The sequence below is a fragment of the Teleopsis dalmanni genome, chromosome 2 (genome assembly GCF_002237135.1).
Source record: "Teleopsis dalmanni isolate 2A chromosome 2, ASM223713v2, whole genome shotgun sequence".
In the NCBI taxonomy this organism is placed as follows: Eukaryota; Metazoa; Arthropoda; class Insecta; order Diptera; family Diopsidae; genus Teleopsis; species Teleopsis dalmanni.
Genome location: NC_051847.1, coordinates 178176523 through 178189466, shown reverse-complemented (window position 1 = coordinate 178189466; position 12944 = coordinate 178176523). Strand labels below are relative to the sequence as shown.

Below are 12944 nucleotides of genomic sequence, written 5' to 3'. Positions count from 1 at the left end.
ACAAGAAGAAGTAGAATCATTAATTGTTACGGTAGAGTTCATACAGCATATCGTTCTATCTAATTCGATACTCGTTGACAGGAATATAGGAGCATAGATCTTTGAAAAAAATTCTTCTTGAACGCCTTATCATCATTCTTGGTTATTGACCAAGCTTCTCCACCATACAACAGAACAATCATAATCATTGTCCTGATACTTCTATTAACTTTTAACATTTGTTGGCAAAAATGATTCTTCATTGAATCTCTAAACTGACGTCATTTTTGGAGTTTACACTAGTTTCCAAATAATCAAAATGTTTCGCCTATTTCTTTTATTAAATAATGCCTTTAATCCAAAAAGTTTATACCTACAGTGATGTTAAGAATTTTCTTCATAACGAACGAAAAATTCTGATGAGTGGAATTGTCTGATACATATTATGTAGCTTTGACATTGACTATACAAGTTTGCTATATCTCTGTATTAGAGATACTTACAGTACCCGAAATATGTATATTGTATGTCTTCACCGATTTTTGTAAAATTTTGTATAATAGAATTTAGTAGTTTGATATATACAATGTAACTTGGGCATTACTTCTTACCAGTACTAAGACTTCTTATTAAGACTGTATAGCAAATATTAAACATCAATGAGAGTTGGGTCAAGGTAACCCTTATATTTCCCGTATATTGAACGAGTTGAAATTGATTTGCTTTAATATGAATTTTTCGTAATAATTTTAATATACATGTAAAGATTAGGATTAATTTTTAATATTTTATTAAGTAAAAATAAACAATTATATTAAAAAGTTAATGTGAGAACAAAACTACTGGCACAACGTGATGACTTAACTTGACAACTTTTTCGACGACTTATCTGCTTAACGTCACCAACTTAACTGACTGTTCTTCTATCACCACGGTTGCCATGTGAGTCCTTCTTACATACATATAAAGTTATATTGCAAAATCACTTTATGGAACTGCAGTATTATTGAGAATAACTTAGCGATAGCTGAACGAATAAACGTAACTTATCAGATTTTTTCCATTTTCGTTTGCCCTCCAATTTAACAATCACTCACCGATTAAGCTTACTTACATATATGTAATATATGCATATATACAAAAATTAAGATGCTTCTACTAAAGCTTTACAGATGAATACTACTGCTGTATAATCTATGAATCTTATATCCAACTTTATATCCAACTTTTATTTTCACTTAATGCAGCCATGTCCACATCTCATATAAAATACCATACTAGACCTAGCACGCTTATTGCAAACCGGCTGATAAAAATAGATTTTATAGACAAAGTATTTGATACTTAGCTCCGATGTTGTGAATAAAATCAGTGATTTCTAAATTCGTTAGCTCAAAATGTATTGTGCCAGAAATAGTTTTTGCATTTTCTAGATAACATGGCAATACTGAACAAAAACTTGCTGTGTATTGAGAAGAGGAGCAAAGCAACAATACCTTTACTTAAATTCATCCATTGTTATATTAAATACTCAATGATAATGTAAAAGCAATATTAAAATCTAAATTGCATCTAATCACACTTTTAATTGTATAGAATTGTTGAAATCTTTTTCGTTGAATTATTTAATTAATATGCATTGCAAGTCATATGCAAGTCATATGCAAGTCAAGTCAGTTAGTAGTTGTCCTTTTACTTAATATTCAAAAATAAATTGAATTAAATTCATTCAACAACTGTTCAAAAAATAAAATAAACTTTATTAAAGTATATTTAATAAAATTTTTCTTTCAATTTGATATACTTTGTGACATACTTCATAAACAATTGTTATCATATAAACTTAATAAAGGTAACTTAATCAAATAAACTATACGGAGCAAAATTAAAAATTTTGCTAATAAATAAATAACAGAGACAAATTTAATAAAATTTCAATGACAACTCAAATGGAGAGTCAAAGACTCTTTATTATTTTTCCTAAAAATATTATTAAATTTTAATTTAACGTTGTAAGAACATTTTACTCAACAAAGACGTCAACTAACTTCAACAAGCAATAAATTAAAGTCTCTCATACGCCATGCCTGCCCAATACAATGTAGAACTAATTAAAATAGTGAATTCAACTTTAAAGTCTTACTGGGTCATTGATTCCATGCATAACAGCAAAATAAAATAAAGGCATTTCGAGAAATTTTGAACTGTTAATTAAATAAATAAAAGCAATAAATATTTTGCAGCCACTAAAAACAAACAATTAAGATTGTTGAGGCTTTCAACAAAGTGAAAATATTTACTAACCTTCATTGCTGCTGTTGGTACAAGCCATTAGCAGCCCACAAAATTGGACGAAAAAATTTAAATGAAAAATTACACTGAACAAAATAAAAAGTATGAACTGCAGAACTTAGGCAAATAGACTAGCAGACTTGCCCGATGAGACAGCAATTTTCGTTCTTTTACACTCGTAGCTGGAAAATGAAAAGAAAGTGTCAATAATAATTTGCACTGTAAATGGAAAGTCTCGTAATGTCAGTCAAGTTAGTCGCCGACATATGTCCCCTCAAGCGCAGTACTAAGTGATAATGAGTATCTCAAACCTCTGCGACTAGCCCGAGCTCGAACACTTAATCGTTAATGTAATCTGCGTAATAATGTTTGAAGTACCGAGTAAATAGAAAATTTTCAATAAAAGAAATTATAATGACAAGTAGAAAAAATTTTTACTAAAATGAAATGAAAAATAAGTAATTTTGTTTATTGTAATTGTATTTTTTAGAAAATTAGCACGAAATTTTTCTCACTTTATGGAATTTAATTTAATTATAAACTTAATATCATTCAATGAATTAAATTAAGCCCCAATTAAGCATATAATTAAGTTTCTATTTATTTTTTTATTAGTACTTGAACAGTAAAATATCTTTTTTAATGTAAATTTATATAAATATAAGAAAATGCATTTCACATTAATTGGAAAATGTTGTGATTTTCAACATTATTGCCTAACTTGGGCAGAAGCCTCCACCACATTTTCTTTCACAATTTTTCTAGTACTGTTTTTCATTTTAAATGTTGTACTTTCATTCGTATCGTCTTCAATAAAATTAATTCAACACATTCTCGGACATCATCTGATACACCTACTCAAATTTCTATAGATCAATTTTTAGCGGTGATATATCAACTGCTATACGTAGTACATATCTGCTATCCTAGTCTATAGAAACTATCTCGTGCACATCACAGACTTAAACTCATCGTTATATGGACCCCGACAGCTATCAACAGCTATAGATTTAGCACCTTTTGTTTTGTTGCTTTATGAGTTCAAATTTCTCATGGAATGATTTTTGTTGTAAACATCTCATAAGACATCAATAAGTTCATCTCAACATTATAACGATACCGATAGCTATCATCATATGTATTAGATATTTCAAGTATTTTACGCTTTACCTTTTTTTTGAATAGGTTCTTCTTCTTTGTTCTGTTATTTTAAAAGTTTGAACTTCTTACACTAATATTAGGAATATTAGAAATTCTCCTGATAAAGACAGAAGCGAATTTGCTGAAACTCGTATAGAAATATACATACAATTAACGCTAATATTATTAAAAAAAACAATACCGACTCTTATCCTGAGTTTTTAATTTCATGGTACATCAATGAATAAATCTCAACATTATATTGACACAGATAGCTGTCATCATCTATAGTTTAGGTATCTTCCACATTAATTTTCTGTCTTTCGTTCTATTCCCTAACAAGTTTGAACTTGTCCTGCATAGGCTTTAAAAACCAACTCATGATACAACAATTACTGGATCTAATCTATTTATTAGCACAGATAGTTATCTTCGTCTATACTAAATAATCCAAGCATTTTGCACATTAAATATCTTTTAAATGAGTTCCCCTTTCTTAAAAGTGCTTACTTCTCATACATAGTCTTTGGTAAAAATCTCATGGCACATCTTAATAACACACATCTTTTGTACTTTAAAAAAGAACCATTCATATTTGAATCAATTCCTTTATCCTGTTTGTCTTATTCAAGATATATAGATTTCAGTTTACTTAAATTAACTCCTGAAAATAAGTCTGAAGATAAGTATGCTGATGATATAATCAGTATAGATACATGTTTCAGTAGATCCCGATGAAATAACCCCTTCTAGTTCACTTTTTCTAACTGCGTGACGATACAAGATTGAAAGCAATCAATCAGATTACCAGATGAATGTGCTTTGAATATAAAATCATGATATAGTTTTAAGGTAATTATATTGATAGCCGCAACAGTTAAGGTGATTTAACTTTATCGAACTATAGATGCAATAACGGTTGATTTCTGTGGTTCTCGGCTAAGTGCGGCATAAAATAGCATAAAATATGAAGAAGCGTTTCTTTCCTTGACTCTTGAATCAATAATGAACGATTCTAATATATTGCCTCGAACCATTATGAAACGAAACTGTACTATATACAGCGTATTCCGATCTTACTCATACCACATTAATAAGTTTTAAGGTATTAAAATCCATTAAAATCCATTTAAATTCATTAAATTTCCATTAAAATTAAAAGTTATTAAAATCTTTAAAAATAATTAGTAATTATTAAAATGGGAGAATTATTACTGACGAAATAAAATTTTTTATTTATTAATAATCGATGTCTCTTAAGCGTCATTCTTAAAAATAATTATTAAAAATAAAAGGGCGACAAAAAAAATAAAATTAAATTAAAATTCATATTTAAATTCAAGAAAAAATAAAAATTAAAATAAAATAAGTGCATTTTAAAATAATTAGAAATTTTTAATATGAAAAATGAAATTATATTTTTTTAATTTCATATTTAAAACGGAAGTTTAAAAATTTATTTTTATTCCAAGAAGAAATATTTAAAATAATGAATTTAATGAGTTCATTAAAGAATTATGCAAACAAATGTTTTTATTTTAGTTAAGTATACAAAATTCTAAAATATTTACAAAATTTGTTGTAATTAGTAGCTTTTTTAAGATTTATTACATTTAAGGGCATTCATTTTCGGTTGCTCATTATGCCATCATTGTTCCTTTACAGTCTTCGGCTTAATTGTATTTCCTTAAATTTTGATATTTCAAAGAAAAACCCAAACTTCGCTCTCAGCCCCAGTAGGTTTAAATTCGAATTTAAATATTTTTGTTTCACTGCAGTTCATATGAGTTTTAATTTTCTTATACCAGAATCGAATTTTCTATATATACGTATATATACATATATAGAGTATACATTTCCATCAACCTACAGGCAAATAAGATGTTTACGCTTTCGCGGAACATTTGCAGGATTGAGTGCTTGTATGTATACAAGTTTAAGGAAATTAAAGAAAATATTAAGGAATCAAAATTAATTGATTTAAATTAAATTTTATTTTATTTTTAGAACACATTATTTACTTACTGTGTCAGAGCTAAAGAGCAAATTTTAATTAAAAGCCTTGAAGTGTAATGCTTGACACATTAATATAAAATAAAGTCTATTTACATGTCTTCTTATGGATAAATTAATTTAAAATTGTTTTATAATTTGAAAAGGAATATATTTAAATGAATTTCTTTTAAAGTCATTCGTAAGAGAAAGTTAAATCTGATTTTGACTACTTATACTTTAAAAAAATATCTCAATATTTGAGTTAATCTGTTTAACACGAAAACGTAGCCATTTATTTAACTCCTATTAGCACCATGGTTATGGACTGCTTTCTTTTCTGAGGTAGTTTGATTTAGTGGATAAACACTTGAAGTTATTGTTCGATCTTAAAACAATATAATCTAGCCATCACCTTCAGTTCAGAATTTACCAATCCAATTATTCGGTTCCAGATTTGTTTTAATTACAAATAAAATATCGAGGTTTCGTTTGCTGTCTTGATTCGCATGGCTTAAGTTGTATTAAGTTCATAAGTTGTGGTATTTGACCCGATTCAGGTTCAGAAAAAGATTTATTGTTTGATTTTCATATTTCTGTTGCGCCTTGTTATTCAACTCCAAATTAGTCTTATAATACATATTTTCAAATAATGATCAGTTCATAGATTTACTGGAAAATTTAAGATGCAATATTCCATCAATAGATATAGTGTCACGAATAGTAGTGTTCGTGCTTACCAAATACTTTAACTGGAAAACTAATGCCATACTGCACTATAACACCAGTTGTTATGCGTTAGCAGACTATATAGGAATTGCCGCGATGAGAAGATAGTGAAATCTACAATGCACTTTCTATGTTTCTGCCCTGATATACACAAAAAGTGGCTTTAATGTATATGAGGCCATCTATTTGATGATTACGCAAAAAATAAACATATCGAAATTCTTTAACTTTATCTAAAAATCTAAATTATCAAGAATTCTTCTTCTAATTCAAGAATAAGAATCAGCTGAGAGTTAGTATTTCTCTCAGCAAAAATCTATAATAATATATAATATATAATATATATTTTATTAATACTACAATATTATAATAATATATATTTTTCTATTAATATTATATTATATTATTTCTTTTATTATATTATTTCTTTCTTTGCTATTCGAAAAACCCTCTAAATTTTAAATAAACCTTCTTTGTCACCATATAAAGAACGCGTAGCTTTTTAGCAACACTAGTACTTTATTAATTATTATATTATATACATCAGCTGTTATATAAACGGAGATTTTTGATTACGGGATTTTAATTAATTAGATAATACATTTCAAAATTTTATTTCTAAGCAAAAATCAGGTTTTGGCTGTTACATCCAAGATGTTTATAAACGTAACTAGTCTCTAGTATTTTTTTATGACAAAATTTTTTTTCATATAACTTAAATCTTTCAAATACAAAAGTATTGTTTTTAAAAAAGAAAAGGAGATCTTATAATCATTTAAGAACTAAATATTAGCTTCATATAGTCGACTCAGAAAGTAAAGCTATCTACATACATTGATCTCTTTCTAGAGATCACCTCTCATACAAAATTTTCGTCTCTTAGGAAAAATCGTACCTATCAACATACATATATTTTAAGTCTTTAGGATTATTTAAAAATTTTACTAAATAAAAGCTTACTATAGCTAAAATCTAAACTGTTTTTTTCAAAGCAATGAAAATACTTGAAATATTTGTTAATATTCACAATAACTTTAATTTTCATAAGAAACCTAATTTCTATGTTAAAGACTGTCTGTATATAGAGCGTTATTATATTGACACAACTTGAATATCGCATGTTGTATTCATAAATATAATATATTGTATAAACAATAGTATTAATCACGCAAAATTAAACCATTATAAGATTACAACAATTATAAACTCCACAAAGTACTTTAATCTATTTTACTCATATCAAGTGTGTGAACTTTTCCCACAAACAAATGTAGCTTTTCCTAAACATAATTGACAGAAAAATGAAAAGGAATTCAATACTTAAGCTATATTATCAGAGTCCAAGTAAAATGTAACTGCAAATATAATGCAACGTTGTCTTTTTATTAAACAAGTATAGCATAATACTTTCACCTCTTCTGTCAAGCACATTATCTTGTCTTCAAATTTAGTCGCAGTAATATAATTTAATAATAAATAAATATAGTAATAAATGAACTTACCATAAACGATACATTTTTTTTATAAATGGTCTTGTCACAAATAAGTACCATACAATATTTTTTAATTACTAACAAACAATATACTAAACCTAGTCGTTAGCTACAATTTAAGTCAATCAAACCCACTTGAAGTTAAGCTTTGAATAAAATCAGTTACCCTCAAGCCTGAACAATAATATTATAGCTCAAAGGTGAAGCATTAAAATGTGTTTGCTTTAATTAAATTATCACTTCAACTGCGACATGCAACGAAATTCAAAGCAAACAGCAACAGCATAAATGCAACACTGTTGTCTTAACTCGAACAAGTTGCAGCGAAAGTATGTCAACGACAACAAACTACTAACCGGCAAAAGTCTACAGACATGTGCAGCAGGTTCGAGCAGCGCTGAAAACAGAAAATTATTATACAGCAGCTCAGCGATAATTTCATTACAAGCTGTTAAACGATAAAGTGGAATGCCTTCATACTTGACTGAACACACACACACAAGCTTAGTTGCTGGCTGGGTGTGAATTGCTTCAGCTGTGTTTGCAACGCATACACCTCCCACACCTGAAAATGTTAGTTTGTTTATGTGAAAAGTTTTCTTCCGTTTTTGTTGATAGTTTATGACATGTGTTATGTGCACACTTTCAGGAATTTAATTTACAAAGACAACAATGACTTAAAATGATGTGATATTCTAGCATGTTTCAGAAGGAAGAAGAAAACAGAAGAAGCGCACACATACATAATTAATTTTAACAGAATTCTGTTAAAAAGTTATAAAGAAGTTTTTAATTTGTTTTCAACACACAAGTTTTTTAATTATGTACCTCGTTCACATACAACTTCATTTAATACAAATTTTCCTCAACCTTCATAAATACTACTACAAATATGAATTTTTTTTCTTCTGTACAAAAAATAAATTGTGAAAAAATAAATGAAATCAAATGACATAATTTATTTCAAATGCAGATTCGAAAAAAAATTAAGCCAAATTTGAATGCAACTCTATGAGAGAAAAATTTCTTGAAAAGAAGTTGAAGTTGGTTTTTAAAAATAAAAGAAATTAATGAAACTGGAAAAATATTTAAAAATTACAAGCCAAAGTTCGTTTTTCATTAAAGTTTTTTGAAGCAGAAGCTGCGAAAAAACTTTTCAGAACTTCATTGTTCGACAAAATATGTTCATAATAAACTTATCAGTGATAAGTTATCACACAGTCAGAAAAACGAAGCTTGTTTAACAGTTTACCGCCACAAAACATGGTCGACTTTTTAGGTATATTTGCGGTTGAAATACTGTATGTGTTGTATGTTGTTATACTTTTTTATATAGAATATAAACTAAAAAAAAGATCAAATGCATATGGGATCATGTTATACAGACAATTATTTGACAAATAGTCACAGTAAAGCGATATCACAATTACAAATTTTCTTTTTTTACTATTATTTAAGAAAGTATTAACACGCCTACATTTAAAAAATAACAGGAGCAAATTCTGATTACTGAGCAACACTGTAACGAAGAACATTACTGTAAAACAACAACGAAGAACAATAAGCCTCGTCACCGTAACAAAATTTAAATCAAAATTCTCTCTTTCTCTCATTTTGAATTTCTAAATTTGCATTAGAAACAACAATTTCAAATTTAGCGTGACCATGACTGTCTATAAGACAAGGACCACAGAAATGGATGAATACAACCTATTCCTTGTGAAACTATTCCGTTTTCATTTTAAAGAAAAAGCAAATAAGGAAAAAGCTAATGATTGGCTGTATAAATATCAGTATCAGTATAAATATCAGTTTTCAAATAATATTTATTATTATCGTTTATCTTTTAGTAGATGTTGTTATTCCATCTGATGGGAACAATCTTCATACTGATCTTATTATGATGAGCCACCCAGGATTTTAAGACTAAGACATATTCAATACATAAATATTATATTGAAAATAATGTGAATATATTAGGAATGACATTTATTTAAAAGTTTTTAATATAAAGATTGAAATTATCAACTTTATTTCCACAATTTTATATACACTTTACTTACTACACTTTTTTATTCCTGTGTAAACCTGGCGTGTTAAGTGCTCTCTAAATATAAATTACTATACCACAACTTCCTTAAAGGTTTTTGGTTCGATAACTGGTGTACACACATTCTTCATTGTAGAATAGCATTTTACCTCCACGACAAAACCAAACTGGCGAAAGTTTTGGATGTTAAATCACCAAATATTAACAATACTCGCACCTTAATAAAGTTCATACAGTTTGTACTCTTCAGGTACTTACAGAGGAGCACGTCTCTTATAAAAAACTTTTCTCAATCCCCGAAATGTATCATTATTCTGTTAATATCTATGCTTATACGCCATATAGAAGGATAGAAAGAATAAATGACAATAATAGGTACTTTTTATTGACAAAGAGACAGTACTCCGCATTATAATTTTGTACTTAGCATATATGCAAGGACAGATGGAATAAATGACAATAATGCTTAGGTTTCATTGTCCTAGAGAGAGTACTATGCATATTAATTTTGTACTTAGCATTCTTAGAGCATATAGGTCATGGATTCATTTCAACTATACTTCACGATATAGTCTTTTATTTTACAGATGTTGCTAAAATAAATATTAATATAAAAAAATAATACATTAATAATACACTTTACACATCAAATAAAATATTTTCAAAAGTACAATCATCAATAACCAGTTGATTACTCGAATAATACAAATATCGACCAGTAGGCAATAATTGATTTGCTCTGTCTATATTATTAATATTATTATTAATATTACTAAGTATTAAATGAATTAAATGTTAATATTTTCCAGAAAAATATGCGAAAAAAAAAGTAAAAAGTCAAGTACGGCTTTGGGTCAGTTGGTTAAGGTGCGCTGACTCTGAGCTTCAAATTTGGCAGGACATGAGTTCGATTCCTGCTACTTGCAGTCTCAAAAAATTATTTACGAATAATTAAATACAAGAATTATTTCCAAGACCACTGATGGTGGGTATTTGGCAATACTCGAAACAGCTATATTTTCAGCTATAAATTTAATTAATTAATATAATATAAAATGAATTTTTGTTGTTGTAGTTGTTCACTACTGTTCGAAAAACCTCTTTATTAATATTTTCTAAAAATAAAACTAAATAAAATTAAATTGTTTTTATATTAAATTAGAGATATAAAAATACCAACTAATATTATTATTATGAAATTAAAGGAATCCATGCAAATATGTATTTAACTTAATATAAAAGCTATGTTAACAAATAATTCTATAATATTATTCGATAAGTTATCTAAAGGATTTTAAACAGAAATCAATTATCAATAGTTCAAATGCCAAAACTAATGGAATGAAATTACAAATTCCATGGAAATTGCAGAATTATCTGTTAATATATAAATATCTTTTACACGTTCATAGGCAATGCTTTTAATGGTAATTTGTGTCGGATTTCATATGAAATCAATTTAATTTGTAATTGTATAATGCGAGAATGGCCGTCATATATGATAGGCAACCGAATTATCTGTAAATTGAATTAAACCGAATTTCATAATGAGATACAATTATGTTGGGTAAAAAGCTTCCACAGAACAGCACATACAGAACAGAATTATAATTTTATTACTTCATAAATTTATTAAATAAAATGATATAAAAATTTTTATATACAAATAAAAATCATTCTTCATTTAATATTATTAATTAATATCAATCAATTTACAATTGTGGTTTGCAATTTTAATCCACCTGAAGCCCTAAGGATTAAATGTAATAATTTTATTAATACATTTTTTAATTTAAATAAGAAAGGAAATTATTTAATAACAAAACTTTTTTTTTATTAAAAAACAAAGTGTTAAAGGTTTAAATTTTTAATATCTTTTTAAGGACATGCAGACAAATTTCACAAAATTTTATTGTAGTTTATTTTGCTTATTTAATGTATTTCATCTGCTTCTTTTAATGAAAATTCTTTGTAACATTTGCATTCACTTCAAAAGAGATAGAATTGTATTTATGTTATTTTTCCTCCTGTCATTTTAGCCGGAACTTACTGCACAAGTGAAAGAAGCACTGCGGATACAGGCGGAACAACGTATTATAGCTCAACAACAGAAGATATTGGAGAATCAACCTTTTGTGCAGGACGGTCAGGTTTGTGTTGTAGTCTTATTATAAAAAATTTAATTTTATTTCCCTAAAAAGGCAGTAGCATAGAAATTAATCTAATTTTATTTAATTCTACCCTGCAACTCTAAATAGCCTTTGATGCCGAAGAATTATGACCCCTTTTACAGTCCGATTTTGTTGAAAATCGACAAAATAGTTGAACAGCTTGGAGTGACCGATGACCTGTGCAAGGAACGTTTAGTTTGCAGCATGTACAAGGATCCGGATCGTTACAGTCCGCACAGTAATTTCGTTTCAGCAGAACTGAGTCGGTAAGTAGTCAAAGAAAAAAGCTCATTAAAATCTTTAATGCTATGCATACTGCCATATGTGACCTATGTATGCTCTAACATCATTGCAATATACAAAGGTTTAAGGCAAGGCATGCAATTAGGTTTAGATTACAAGGACTTGTTGAATTATTTTCAATTGCAATTTCGATTGTATGCCCTCAAGTTGAGTTTGTTTGGAAAGTAAGATTACGAAACTAATTATTCACAAAAGTACAATTTCTGCAAATTAATGCCATTACCAATATTAACTCTTTGTATGAAATTTCGTATGAAAATTAATCAATTTGCTGAAATGCGTAGAAAAGTGTTTTATTTATTTTACTGTACATGGTTAATTCGATTATTTAGTTAATTTTTAATATGATATTAAAGACTTACCTTCTATAAGATATTAATCAACCGCAAGGCCTCCATGTATTATATTTACTTTCATTAAAGACTAAAAAATGATTTTAAATGCGATAAGATTGTAACGACAATACAATGGTCTACCATGCCTAAAATAATCTCTAGAATCATGGTGATAATGATTTTTTGAGCAATTTGAAAACTGGTTAATTTAATACAATTTTAAATTCCTCTTATGAGTGTAAATATACATTATTACAAATATAGAATATAAAATTAATTTATATTCGAATAATAATCATATTTTTATTTTTTGAATGGAACAAATCTTGCAACTGATTTATTCCTGATTTAATTCCTGATTGCTTGGTTTTAGTAGTAGCAAAACTTATTCTTCTGTTCAACTAAAGACTAAACGCAACCGGCCTTTTTTCCTTTAATCATCAGTACTAGGCATCTTTCA

The 12944-nt window shown here is 27.6% G+C and overlaps 1 protein-coding gene across 1 annotated transcript in view; it reads left to right on the top strand.

Moving 5' to 3' along the window:
* Nucleotides 1-12944, top strand: part of LOC119676247 — a 36003-nt gene that overhangs the window by 17750 nt on the left and 5309 nt on the right. Inside the window, exons 7-8 of the mRNA XM_038087484.1 lie at nt 11715-11825; nt 11934-12112. Coding sequence (XP_037943412.1) covers nt 11715-11825; nt 11934-12112 — 290 coding nt within the window. The remainder of the gene's footprint in view (nt 1-11714; nt 11826-11933; nt 12113-12944) is intronic.